We start from the raw sequence: 13,023 nt of genomic DNA, 5'->3' as shown, positions 1-13,023 counted from the left end.
TCTTCAACTAGAAGAGACTAGCTCATCCAGACAAACCTCCTACATTTTCTTTTTTAAAATTAAATTTTATTATTTCGCTCTAACAAAGTAACCTGCTACTTTTTCAAGGCTCAGAGGTGGTCAACAATTTGCCCAAAGTCACATGGCAGATAGTGGCGGAGTCCAAGGCACTCAGGGAGGGCTATTCCAGCCCAGAGCCCTTTGCTTGGCCTGCAGTACTGCCTTTGGCCATAAGAGGCACTCATGGCTGGTCCTAGAGGAGGCAGGACATCCCCAAAGATGCTTATTGAAGCCAGCTGGACGTGGCAGGCAGGAAGACTGGCACCCGTTCATGAAAATAAAATCTCCTGATAAGGTTTTCTTGCCAGAGCCTGGTTGAGCCTGAATCAACAAACATCACCCTGAACCTGACCACCCCTTGCTGAGCTGGGAGGAAAGGAAGGGTGAGGGGAAACGCACTCCAGCGCTGTTTTTCCGGTTCATTAGTTCACAGAGTTTATGACCTGCTGCAGGGAACATTTCTGTGTATAATTCAAACACATTCTGTTTTCTCATTCCCTCGGTACCCTGCTGGGACAAGAACGGGCTGATGACAGCCAGCCCCTGGGTGGTGACTTCAGGGAAAGGCACCAGTAAACTGTGTGGGGGGAGCTCAGACCTCCAGGTCACAGGCACAGGCGAACAGGCAGCAGGGGTGAGTCCAGCCAGGCACTTACCCCAGGGTTGACACCTCTAACACGGCAGGGAGAAGGGGGGCCTCCAGAGGACAGGAATGGGGAGTAAAAGAACTTCTCTTGCAAAAGCAGCCCCATTTTCACAGCAGTCTTCAGGCTGCCTGACAAGCCTTCCTCTCCGTCAGTCAAATGTCTGGCTTCCCCCAGCCAGCACTAATCCTCCCCGCCAAGGAAACAGGGTGGGGAAAGGAAGGAGGAAGCCCCTAGATAGAGCAGGTCCTGCTGAGACTGCAGGGGGGGCCCTCAGACTTTAGGATCCAAGCCAGGGGCCCCCCTCCTGTTCTCCACACAGGCGCCAGGATGGGCGTGCCACTCAACCTTTAATCTGTCCCTATCCAGCCAGCCAACTCCTCAGTCTGGACCTCTGCACTGCCTCTCACCATCAGTGCGAGGTCCAGTGACCTTCGTGGGGGCAGCTGCACCACCAGCCTTGGCTGCCCTACAGGTGAGGGCTAGGTCACTTGGGAAAAGCAGAGCAGGAGGAACCTGGAGGAAGGTGAGCTCTTCAGAACTGTCTGGAGGCCAGAGAAAGATAAAGAAATGATGGAGGTATCCAGGCTGTACTAGAAGGTCCAGTGCATTCAGCTGTAGGAGCAGCAACACACAGCCAGCTGCGCTGAGCCGGCTGGGACAAACCTGAGCAGGGTTCAGACCAGGCTTCCTGGGCCCCGAGTACCCTGGTGCCCAAGGAAAAAAGTTGGGAGGGCCCGCTCCTGGATTCTGCTAGTTAGAAGAGGGTTCCTCTGGCCAGGCACAGTGGCTCATGCCTGTAATCCCAGCACTTTAGGAGGCCAAGGTGGGCAGATCACCTGAGGTCAGGAGTTCGAGACCAGCCTGACCAACATGAAGAAATCCCGTCTCTACTAAAAGACAAAATTAGCCAGGAGTGGTGGTGCATGCCTGTAATCCCAGCTACTTGGGGGGCTGAGGCAGGAGAATCACTTGAACTTGGGAGGCAGAGGTTGCGGTGAGCCCAGATGGTGCCACTGCACTCCAGCCTGGGCAACAAGAGCAAAACTCTGCCTCAAAAAAAAAAAAACAAAGTTTCTCAGGGCATCTTCAGAGGCCATCCTCCAAGGTCCCAGTTCCTGGCAGAGTCCCAGCTTGCAGAGCCTGGACAGCCCGGGCTTCCTGGGCTGCTCTTCACGCAAGCCCCTGGTGAAGGAGCTGAAGGTCCCCCTCCTGGGCTGGGCTGAGACAGTGTTCACTCAGTGACCCCAGGACTCAGACACTGGTCACACAGGTGACCCCTGGGTCTTAGACGCTGGTTACATACATGATCACAGGGGACCGCTGCTTCCCAGGACCATCTTTGGCTTCCAAGAAAATATCCTGCTCCAAGGCATCTGCCACGACAGCCCGCTTGCCCTGCTCCTTCTTCTGCAGGGCATAGAAGCTGCCACCCATGAAGAGGGCAGCTGAGATAAGGAAGAAGCTGGACATGAAGAAAACATAGCTGAAGTTGTTGGTGGCATCCAGGAGCAACCCTGGGGGACAGAGATCAAGTTAGGCCAGTGCTACCAGGCCTCCCCCCAACTAAACCCTGTGTTCCCTGACAGCAGGGATTTTATTTTTGTTTCTCCTGCACTAGGAATTGTGGCTGACACCCAGTAGACACTCAACAGATACTTGCTGAATGAGAGGAGGGGAAGAAACACGAAACCTCCTCTGGCCTGGGCAGGAAGAATCTTCAGGCTACAAGAGAACTTAAGGGCATGTGGTGGCAGGGAACTAGTGGAGTCTGGGATATTTGCTCAGCCACCCTCCAGGTCTCACCTCTGCCTCCTCCTGAAGAGCTCTCCCCACTTGTTTGCTTAAAGAATTCCCTTGGGGCCTGACATGGTGGCTCACGCCTGTTATCCCAGCACTTTGGGAGGCTGAGGTGGGGAGATCACGAGGTCAGGAGTTCAAGTCCAGCCTGGCCTAGATGGTGAAACCCTGTTCCTACTAAAATTACAGAAACTAGCCAGGCACGGTGGCAGGCACCTGTAATCCCAGCTTCTTGGGAGGCTGAGGCAGAAAAATCGCTTGAACCCGGACAGCAGTGGTTGCAGTGAACCAAGACTGTGCCACTGCACTCCAACCAGGGCAACACAGTGAGACTCCATTAAAAAAAAAAAATTCCCTTGGATGGGCACAGTGGATCACGCCTGTAATCCCAGCACGTTGGGAGACTAAGGCAGGTGGATCACGAGGTCAGGAGTTCGACACCAGCCTGGCCAACATAGTGAAACCCTGTCTCCACTAAAAATACAAAAACTAAGGCAGGGAGCGGTGGCTCACACCTGTAATCCCAGCACTCTGGGAAGGCCGAGGCTGGCAGATTACGAGGTCAGGAGTTTGAGACCAGCCTGGCCAATACAGTGAAACCCCATCTCTACTAAAAATACAAAAATTAATCGGGTGTGGTGGCGCGTGCCTGTAGTCCCAGGTACTCAGGAGGCTGAGGCAGGAGGATTGCTTGAACCCAGGAGGCGGAGGTTGCAGTGAGCTGAGATCACTCCACTGCGCTCCAGCCTGGTGACAGAGTGAGACTCTGCCTCAAAAAAAAAAAAAAAAGAAAAAAAGAATTCCCTTGGAAACTAGGACTTCCAATGCCACACTTGGACGGAGTCCCCACTGGGCTGAACTCAACCTCCTGGATCTACTCTAATAACCGCTGCCTTGTGTTGTCTGACTGCTCCCTAGTACCAAGGGCTTTACAAACCTGCCCTCATTTGCTCGGAATCTCACGCTCTCAGCTGCCTCTCACATGCACCTCTACTTACCTATTCGGTTTCCCTCGCGTCATACATCACCACTATGGTTGTGGATGTGTCTCTTTGTTTTCACTCCTGACTCCTGCCCTAGAAGGTAATCCCCCAGAGAATGGGGACCTTTTTTTTTTTGAGTTGGAGTTTCACTCTGTCGCCCAGGCTGGAGTGCAGTGGTGTGATCTTGGCTTACTGTAACCTCCACCTCCCGGGTTTAAGCAATTCTCCTGCCTCAGCCTCCTAAGTAACTGGGATTATAGACGCACACCACACCGAGCTAATTTTTGTATTTTTAGTAGAGATGGGGTTTCGCCATGTTGGTCAGGCTGGGAATGGAGACCTGTTGATCCCCATGCACACCCAGAGGCTGGCAGAGTTGAATAAATGGTTAGGGCAGGTGTTCTCTTCTGCATTTTGCAGATGGCACTGTGGCTCAAAAAAGGAAAAAGACTTGCCCGGGTCCCACAGGCAGGAAGCAGGAGAACCAGGATGATGATCATTACAGGAAACTCTGCAGGATGCTGACTGCACACCACACTCTCTCCTAAGCTTTCCTTGGAGGTAGATTCTATTTATCCCCACTTTACTGATAGGAAAAAGGAGGTGGCCAGGCACAGTGGCTCAGGCCTGTAATCCCAGCACTTTGGGAGGCCGGGGGAGGCAGATCATTTGAGCCTAGGAGTTTGAGACCAGCCTGGGAAATATGGTGAAACTCCATCTCCATTAAAAAAAAAAAAAAAAAAAAATTGACTGGGTGTGGTGGCGTGTGCCTGTAGTCCCAGCTACTTGGGGGGCTGAGGTGGGAAGATCTCTTGAGTCTGGCAGGTTGAGGCTGCAGTGAGCTGTGACTGCACCACTGCACTCCAGCCTGGGTGACAGAGCGAGACCTTGTCTCAACAAAAAGGGAAAAGGAGGTACAGGGAGGATGATGGAGGACTGAGGTCTGGTACACAAAACCCATGCTTTTTTTTTTTCTTGAGATGGAGTCTCACTCTGTCACCCAGGCTGGAGTGCAGTGGCGTGATCTCAGCTCACTGCAAGCTCCGCCTCCCAGGTTCAAACGATTCTCCTGTGTCAGCTTCCTGAGTAGCTGCGACTTACAGGCACGTGTCACCACACCCACCTAATTTTTTTGTATTTTTTGTAGAGATGGGATTTCACCATGTTAGCCAGGTTAGTCTCGATCTCCTGACCTCGTGATCCACCCGCCTCAGCCTCCCAAAGTGCTAGGATTACAGGCGTGAGCCACTGCATTCAGTCACAAACCCATGCTTTTAACTGTTCATACTCTGAGTGCCAGGTGAGAAATCAGCTGTAGCACAAACCTCTGGAGATGCTGGACAGGGCCCAGATCTGTCTAAACTGTTCCCCTTGTACCACACTATTTGGCTACCCTCCCTCCCAGCTCCTCACCGGCCAGTGGTGGGGAGATGAGGAAAGCAAAGCCATCCAGGACAGTGAAGAGTCCCAGGGCTCTGGGGAACTGATCCATAGGGACGATGTCCATGAGAACCTGGAAGATGAGGGCGCCGATGCCGCTCATGGACACGCTGTACACCAGGCAGTAGCCCACGAGCACCCAGAAGTCACCTGATGCCGCACACACCAGGTTAGTGAGCCCATTGAGCAGGAATGCCAGGCTGAACAGGTACTTGCGGTGGCTAGCAAAAGCTGGCTGTCCTGCCATCAGTCCGGCTAGGGGCCTCAGGAAGATGTTGCTGAAGCCAATGATGGAGATGAGGAGGGCTGCCTGCTGCTCCTCCACCCTGTGCCACATGGCATATGGCACCAGGAAGACTTGTGGCAGTGGGAAGCCCAGGATGGACCACATCACACCCAGTACGTACACGCAGTAGCCTGTGTTGTGCCGCAGGATGTCGAAGGCCAGGTGGCGCTGGATGGTCCGGCCACATGCGGCCACGCAGCCAAGTGCAGGTGTCTCGGGAGGTGGTGGGGGACATTCTTTGGTCTCAGGGGCCACACTGGTGGCCACAGGCCTCATGATGGCCCCGCAGATGCAGCAGTGGAGAAAGACCCCGCCGAAGACAAGGAAGGTACCCCTCCAGCCCAGGTCCTCCAGGAGGTAGCGGGAGAGCAGCGGCCAGAGCGTGATGCCCAGGGAGACGCCCATGGAGGCCAGCGCGTTGGCCAGCACCCGCCGGCGGACAAAATAGAAGCCCAGCACTGTGACACTTGACTGGAAGCTGAAGCACATGCCCAGGCCTATGGGGCAAGAGGGGATACCAGCCTGGAGGCACAGTGGGGCCTTCCACCTGCACCCAGGGGTGGGGTCAGGGGTCATTTCACACACCTGCCCTCCTCTGGTTCTAGTCCATACCCAGCTGCAAGTCCCCGGGGACTGAAGATGGAATCAACTGGCCTTGCCACCTCCCTGTAAGCACCGCACCCCAGATCGGCCCTCCCAAGGCTGCCAGGGCATCCCTATTCCCCTAGGTGTAGCACGGGAGTTATCTTTTAAAAACCCAAATTGGGCCAAGCATGGTGGATAATGCCTGTAATCCCAGCATTTTGGCAGGCGAAGGTTGGTGGATCACTTGAGGTCAGGAGTTTGAGACCAGCCTGGCCAACATGGTGAAACCCCATCTCTACTAAAAATACAAAAAAATTAGCCAGGCCTAGTGGCAGGTGCCTGTAGTCTGTAGTAGCTACTTAGGAGGCTGAGTCAGGAGAATCAGTTGAACCTGGGAAGTGGAGGTTGCAGTGAGCTAAGATTGTACCACTATACTCCAGCCTGGGCAACAGAGTCAGACTCTGTCTCAAAAACAAACAAACCCCAAATTGGATTAAGTCTCTCTTGGCTTAACACCTTCCAAAGACTTCCCATCACACTTGACAAAAAAATCCACAGTCTCCACAATGCCCTGGAAGGCTCTCTGTGGTCTGGCTCCGGCCCACCTTTCTGATGCCATCTCAGGCCGCTCCCTGTCACTAGGATCAAGCCACAGGAGCTTCTTTCTCTGCCTCTGAACATGAAGCTGCCCTTAGGGACCTCAGGTCATTTGTAGCTGCTGTTCCTTCTGCTTGGAATCTGCTTCCTCCACTCTCCTCTCAGTTCAGACACCACCTCTCCAGAGGGGCCTTCCCAGCTTCCCACCCACTCAGTGTCTGCACCTGCGCACCTGAGCATGCCGGAGAGAAAGCCGTCAATCGTGTGTGATCATGGCCTCAGGCGGGCCCTCAGGCTGCCTGTGACGCCACTACAGCTCCCTCAATCGTGCCCTGCCTGCCCTGCTAGGTGACTATTCCTCTGTCTCTTCCTCTGTGCACCCAACACCTCCTCCCCATCCTCATGCTCAGCTGCCCACATGCCTGCCCACTAGTGACAATGGCTTGCCCATTCCCCAGTGCCTGTCCCTCCCTTCTGCCCTGCATCCTTTCCACTCAGAGGCACCCCTCTAGCAAGTCCCCTCTCTCCTGAGTCATCCTTTTTCTCTTCTTTCCTAGATCATTCTCCTTAGTTATTTCTCCCATTAAAAAAAAAACAAAACAAAACTCTCTTGACGTCATAACCACTTCCGGGTATAGTCTATTCCTCTAGTCCCCTTAGAACAAAATGCTGTGGAAGGGCTGGGTGTGGTGGGCTCACACCTGTAATCCCAGCACTTTGTTTTTTGTGTTTTTGAGATGGGGTCTTGCTCTGTTGCCCAGGCCGGAGTATAGTGGTGCGATCTTGGCTCACTGCAACCTCCATTTCCCGGGTTCAAGTGATTCTCCTGCCTCAGCCTCGAGTAGCTGGGACTACAAGGGCCTGCCATGAAGCCTGGCTAATTTTTGTATTTTTTTTTTTTTTTTTGAGGCAGAGTCTCACTCTCTTGCCCAGGCTGGAGTGCAGTGGCCGGATCTCAGCTCACTGCAAGCTCCGCCTCCCGGGTTTACGCCATTCTCTTGCCTCAGCCTCCCGAGTAGCTGGGACTACAGGCGCCCGCCACCTCGCCCGGCTGTTTTTTTGTATTTTTTTTTAGTAGAGACGGGGTTTCACCGTGTTAGCCAGGATGGTCTCGATCTCCTGACCTCGTGATCCGCCCGTCTCGGCCTCCCAAAGTGCTGGGATTACAGGCTTGAGCCACCGCGCCCGGCCAGTATTTTTTTTTCAGTAGAGACAGGGTTTCACCACATTGGCTGGGCTGGTCTCGAACCCCTGACCTCAGGTGATCTGCCCGCCTCAGCCGCCCAAAGTGCTGGGATAACAGGCGTGAGCCACCGCGCCCAGCCAGCAGTTCCAGAAGATTAAGAGGCCTGGCTGCCCTGTCCGCTTATGCCTGGCACTTTCTAGCAGGTGCCTATAAATTCTGGAGCTGAAGTGATAGTCACCTGTGATGAATCCTGCTGTGAAGTAGAGCTGGCTGAGGTTTCGAGAGAAGGAGCTGGCCACCATGCCCAGGCTGGCCAGCACACCTCCCAGCATCGTGGTCACTCGGCAGCCGAAGCGTCCCACCAGGATGCTGCACAGGGGCCCTGTGGGAGAAGACAGCCCGAAGGTAGCAGCTGAATGAGGAGGTGGCGGGAGAGGAGGAGAGTGGTTGGGGGAGGGCAGTGTCAGCAGGAACTAGTCAGGTGGTTTCAAGGGCAGGAGCAGGCCTGGATTCTGATATACCCACCTGCCACGGACTTGCCACGTGGCCTGAGCGAGGCCTGATCCCTCTCCGTGCCTCAGTTTTTTCCCCTACAAAGGATTCAGACTGGGCGATGTTTAACCCTGATGAGGATTCCCAGAAAGGTGGAGCAAGACCCTGCACTGCACCGAACTGAGGCTGCTCCTTCTGTCTGGGTGAAACAAGATTGGTTCATGAATTCACCACCTCCCCGACTTCGCTGGGGGTCTGTTGGTGGGAGGAGTCAGGGCAGTGTTCCAGGACGTCTAGACCACAGTGTGCACCTTCAGATCCTGTTTTACCTGTCCCACCCCCACCCCCAGCATCCTCAGGAAGAGTGGCTAGATCCCTCCCACCCTTCCACCACCTTCCCAGCCCTACAGCTGAGGGGAGCCCTGGGCCCCTCTGTGCCTCCTTGCGCTGGCCTCTAGAGTGTTCTGCAGAAAATCAGGCAGGGTAGGTTCTCCCCTCCCGCACCACCTCCAGCACCACCAAAGTCTGCACCACTAGGACCAAGCCACAGGAGCTTCTTTCTGTGCCTCTGAACATGAAGTTACCCCTAGGTTTGGTTCACTGTGGACAGGGCCCTGTTCCTTGCCTGGCTCCCAGCTGCTTTCTCACCAATCCACACCCCAAAAAAATAGAAAAGAGCTGCAGACTGCTCCTTGGCATCTCACAGGGACCCCATTCACCCAAGGACATGGGGAGCTTCTCTAACTCACTCTCTGAGAGTGCGACTAAAGGGACAGGGGAAGCGTGTGTGCATGAGGTGCTTGTGTGTATCTGTGGTGGAGGGGGGATGTGTGGTGTGAGCCAGTGTGAGTATAAAAGTGACAGAGTAGGCCAGGTGCGGTGGCTCATGCCTGTAATCTCAGTACTTTGGGAGGCCAAGGTGGGTGGATCACTTGAGGTCAGGAGTTCGAGACCAGCCTGGCCAACATGGTGAAACCCCATCTCTACTAAAAATATAAGAAGTAGCCAGGCGTGGTGGTGCATGCCTGTAATCCCAGCTACTTGGGAGGCTGAGGCAGGAGAACTGCTTGAACCCAGGAGGCGGAACCCAGTGTACTCCAGCCTGGGTGACAGAGTGAAACTACATTTCTTTTTTTTTTTTTTTTTTTTTTGAGACGGAGTCTCGCTCTGTAGCCCAGGCTGGAGTGCAGTGGCCGGATCTCAGCTCACTGCAAGCTCCGCCTCCCGGGTTTACGCCATTCTCCTGCCTCAGCCTTCCCGAGTAGCTGGGACTACAAGCGCCCGCCACCGCGCCCGGCTAGTTTTTTTTTGTATTTTTTAGTAGAGACGGGGTTTCACCATGTTAGCCAGGATGGTCTCGATCTCCTGACCTCGTGATCCGCCCGTCTCGGCCTCCCAAAGTGCTGGGATTACAGGCTTGAGCCACCGCGCCCGGCGAAACTACATTTCAAAAAAAAAAAAAAAAAAAAGTGATGGAGCGACCGGGTGCGGTGGCTCACGCCTATAATCCCAGCACTTTGGGAGGCCGAGGCAGATGGATCGCCTGAGGTCAGGAGTTCCAGACCAGCCTGGCTAACATGGTGAAACCCCATCTCTACTAAAAATACAAAAATTAGCTGGGTGTGATGGCGGGTGCCTGCAATCCCAGCTACTAGGGAGGCTGAAGCAGGAGAATCGCTTGAACCTGGGAGGTGGAGGTTGCAGTGAGCAGAGATCATGCTGCTGCACTCCAACCTGGGTGACAGAGGGAGACTCCTCTGAAAAAAAAAAAAAAAGTGACAGAGTAAGTGAGCAGCCCATCCTCAGACATCAGCAGAGGCTGGTGGCCCGGCGTCTCTGCCACTGTAAAGGGGCAGGTGGCTCTGGAAAGGACTGACCCACAGATCTTCCCCACGCCAGAGACTCTGGCCTGATTTAGGGAAGGTGACATTAGGGAAAGCCCTGAGTCATAGGGTTGGGGGTGGGGACAGGACTGCAGGCCAGCTGCATAGCTGAGGGTGGTGTGGCTGGGTGGCAGGCAGGGCGTTTCCTCTGCAGGGCGCTCCTTCTGCCGTGAACTCACTCTTCAGCCTTGAGCAGGTCTTGTATTTTGTGCCTGCTTGCTTTCCTTACCTCTAAAAGATGTACGTAGGGGCAGGGACACTTGAAAGGATCAGTGAAAGTATCCCTGATTCATCATGTTTAAAAATTTCTACAATACTGTGGTCAGGTGCCATGGCTCATGTCTGTAATCCTGGCACTTTGAGAGGCTCAGGCAGGTAGATCACTTGAGCCCAGGAGTTTGAGACCAGCCTGAGCAACATAGTGAGACCCCGTCTCTACAAAAAGTAAAAAAATTAGCTGGGTATGGGCTGGGCGCAGTGGCTCACACCTGTAATCCCAGCCCTTTGGGAGGCCAAGGCCGGCGGATCACAAAGTCAGGAGATCGAGACCATCCTGGCTAACACAGTGAAACCCTGTTTCTACTAAAAATACAAAAAATTAGCCTGGCGTGGTGGCACACGCCTGTAGTCCCAGCTACTCAGGAGGCTGAGGCAGGAGAATTGCTTGAACCCGGGAGGCGGAGGTTGCAGTGAGCCGAGATTGCACCACTGCACTCCAGCCTGGGCAACAGAGCGAGACTCCATCTCAAAAAAAATTAGCTGGGTATGGTGGTGCACACCTGTGGTCCCAGCTACTTGGGAGGCTGAGGTGAGAGGATCGCTTGAGCTTGAAAGGTCAAGGCTGCAATAAGCTGTGATCATGCCACTGTGCTCCAGCCCAGGTGACAGAATGAGACTCTGTCTCAAAAGTAAGCAAATAAATAAGTAAACATAGATAAAAGAAAATGTCTACAGTACTCTGAATGAGCACGGGCTCATGCACATGTATGTGTATATGAGAGAGACAGCCAGCCAGGAATCCCATGCTGATGGAGCTGCTGAGATGCCTGCTGTGGGTGGTGAGCTCCGAGTCGTCTGGGGAGTAGGTTCCCCACCAGATGCCCGGTTCCTAGCCCCTGGCCCAGGCACCCTGCTCTGCCTGTGTGAGAAGAAGTCCTCCAGGATTCCCACTCACTGCCCCAACCCTGCAGGCGAGAGGCCATGCGGCAGATTCAGAGTTCACCCGGGAGGGTCACGCTCTCTCCCAACCCAACCTCCCTCCCAGTTTGAGGGCAGGACCTGGAATAATAAGCAGGCTGCTGGTGGCAAGTGGAGGGAGTAACCGGGAGGTAGCCGGGGAGATGGGCAGCTGCGGCCAGCAGACACACGCCTGCAGAGGCCTGTGGGCCATCAGCTTGGGCTCCAGGCCCCTCCGAGACTGGGGTCTATGCAGTCTCTGGAGAGCTCCCAAGGAGCCCAGAGAATCCTCCCTCTGCCCTGTTCCCAACGCTGGGGTCAGGGTGAGGCAGTCACGCTCCTGGAAAAGTCAGCCAGGAAACAGGGGCCTCTGAGGCCTGTGGTGACAGAGCCAGGAGAAGAGGCAGGCAGGGGCTGCCTTCCTCCCTCACCCCCACTTAGCAACCTCTTTTCTGCAGGGAGTCCCGGGAGAGCTGGGGCTCCTGGCCTTGTCCCCCTCTTGTTCCCGGTGTCTTTTTGTTTGTTTGTTTGTTTGTTTTTGAGACAGTTGCTCTTGTCGCCCAGGCTGGAGTGCAATGGCACCATCTCGGCTCACCGCAACCTCTACCTCCCGGGTTCAAGCGATTCTCCTGCCTCAGCCTCCCGAGTAGCTGGGATTACAGGCATGCACTATCACGCCCGGCTAATTTTGTATTTTTAGTAGAGACAGGGTTTCTCCATGTCGGTCAGGCTGGTCTCAAACTCCTGACCTCAGGTGATCCGCCCGCCTCAGCCTCCCAAAGTGCTGGGATTACAGGCGTGAGCCACCGCGCCCGGCCATTCCTGGTGTCTTCCTTACGTCCCCTTTCCTATCCTGAAGCCACTCCCTGCCCCAGTGAGGGTCTCCAAAATATTAATAATTCACAGCCGCATACACTTCCCAGCTCCCAGCACCTCCAGGGAAGACAGTGGTCTTCCTTGCTATTCCACGTGGGAGCTGGGCGGGATGCCAGGCATTACCCTCAGACTGCAGAGGAAGCAACCGAGGTTCAGAGAGACCGGCCAGCTGGAAAGCAGGAGAGGCTTGGTGGGCTGGCCCCAGCGTTCTTCCCAGCCTGGCACTGTGCGCCCCAGCACACCTACACCTGTGTCTGAATGGATCCCACAGAAAGGACACAAGGCTCCGCCTGGCTTTGTAACCCAGGCACCTCCCCACTCTCTCTCCAGCTCCAGCCCAGTCCAGCTGGATTCCAGCCAGGGGCCCCTGGTGAAATCCGGTGAAACCTTAGGAATTCACCCAGGAGGCAAAGCCTGTGGCCTCAGAGAGAGGGAACCAGAAGGCCAGAGAGGGAACCAGAGAGGGAACCAGAAGGGTTGTGGCTTCCCTGCAACCCCAAGGCCTTTCTCATCAGCCCCTCCCCAGGCCACTCACCTGCCATGTGGAGCACAGCCATAAGGATGGAGGGGATCCAAGAGGTCTGGCTGTTGCTGGCCTGGAACTCCCATTGCAGATCAGTGAAGAAGATGCCGATACACGTGGGGAAGCCCAGGGTGAGGCCCTGGGTCACCATGGTGGCCAGCAGCACCACCCAGGCCCAGCTGCCATCTGCACGCTCCAGGGCCTGGGGCATCCTCTGCTGCTGACACTGCTACGGCCTCACTGCCACTGTGGCTGCTGCCTGGAGAGGCGACAGAATGGAGCCTGGTGTTCAGTAGGCTGCCCGTCTTTCCTGGCCCACCTGCCACCTTCTCTCGGCAGCTAAGCAGTCCCTTCCTCACACCCAAGTACCAGGTGTCACAGAGGGGCACCGCCCCGGGAGGTGGCCAGAGGCCCACGCATTGGCCTTGGCATCTCCTTTCACCCACTTCCCAGAGCCAGCCTGGCAGGAGGTGGCAGGAAGGACAGGAAGGA

The 13,023-nt window shown here is 55.1% G+C and overlaps 1 protein-coding gene across 1 annotated transcript in view; it reads right to left on the bottom strand.

The window, feature by feature from the left end:
* The window catches only part of SLC16A5 (solute carrier family 16 member 5), a 39,174-nt gene extending 26,406 nt beyond the window's left edge, over positions 1–12,768 (bottom strand). Inside the window, exons 1-4 of the mRNA XM_025363898.1 lie at positions 12,544–12,768; positions 7,820–7,963; positions 4,901–5,710; positions 1,651–2,221 (exon numbers count right to left, since the gene is read on the bottom strand). Of these exons, the coding sequence (XP_025219683.1) occupies positions 1,992–2,221; positions 4,901–5,710; positions 7,820–7,963; positions 12,544–12,742 (1,383 nt within the window). The 5' untranslated portion in view covers positions 12,743–12,768 and the 3' untranslated portion in view covers positions 1,651–1,991. The remainder of the gene's footprint in view (positions 1–1,650; positions 2,222–4,900; positions 5,711–7,819; positions 7,964–12,543) is intronic.
* Between the last annotated feature and the right edge of the window lie 255 nt (positions 12,769–13,023).

Source organism: Theropithecus gelada, chromosome 16 (genome assembly GCF_003255815.1).
Source record: "Theropithecus gelada isolate Dixy chromosome 16, Tgel_1.0, whole genome shotgun sequence".
Taxonomy (NCBI): Eukaryota; Metazoa; Chordata; class Mammalia; order Primates; family Cercopithecidae; genus Theropithecus; species Theropithecus gelada.
This window is presented reverse-complemented; position numbering and strand designations above follow the sequence as displayed.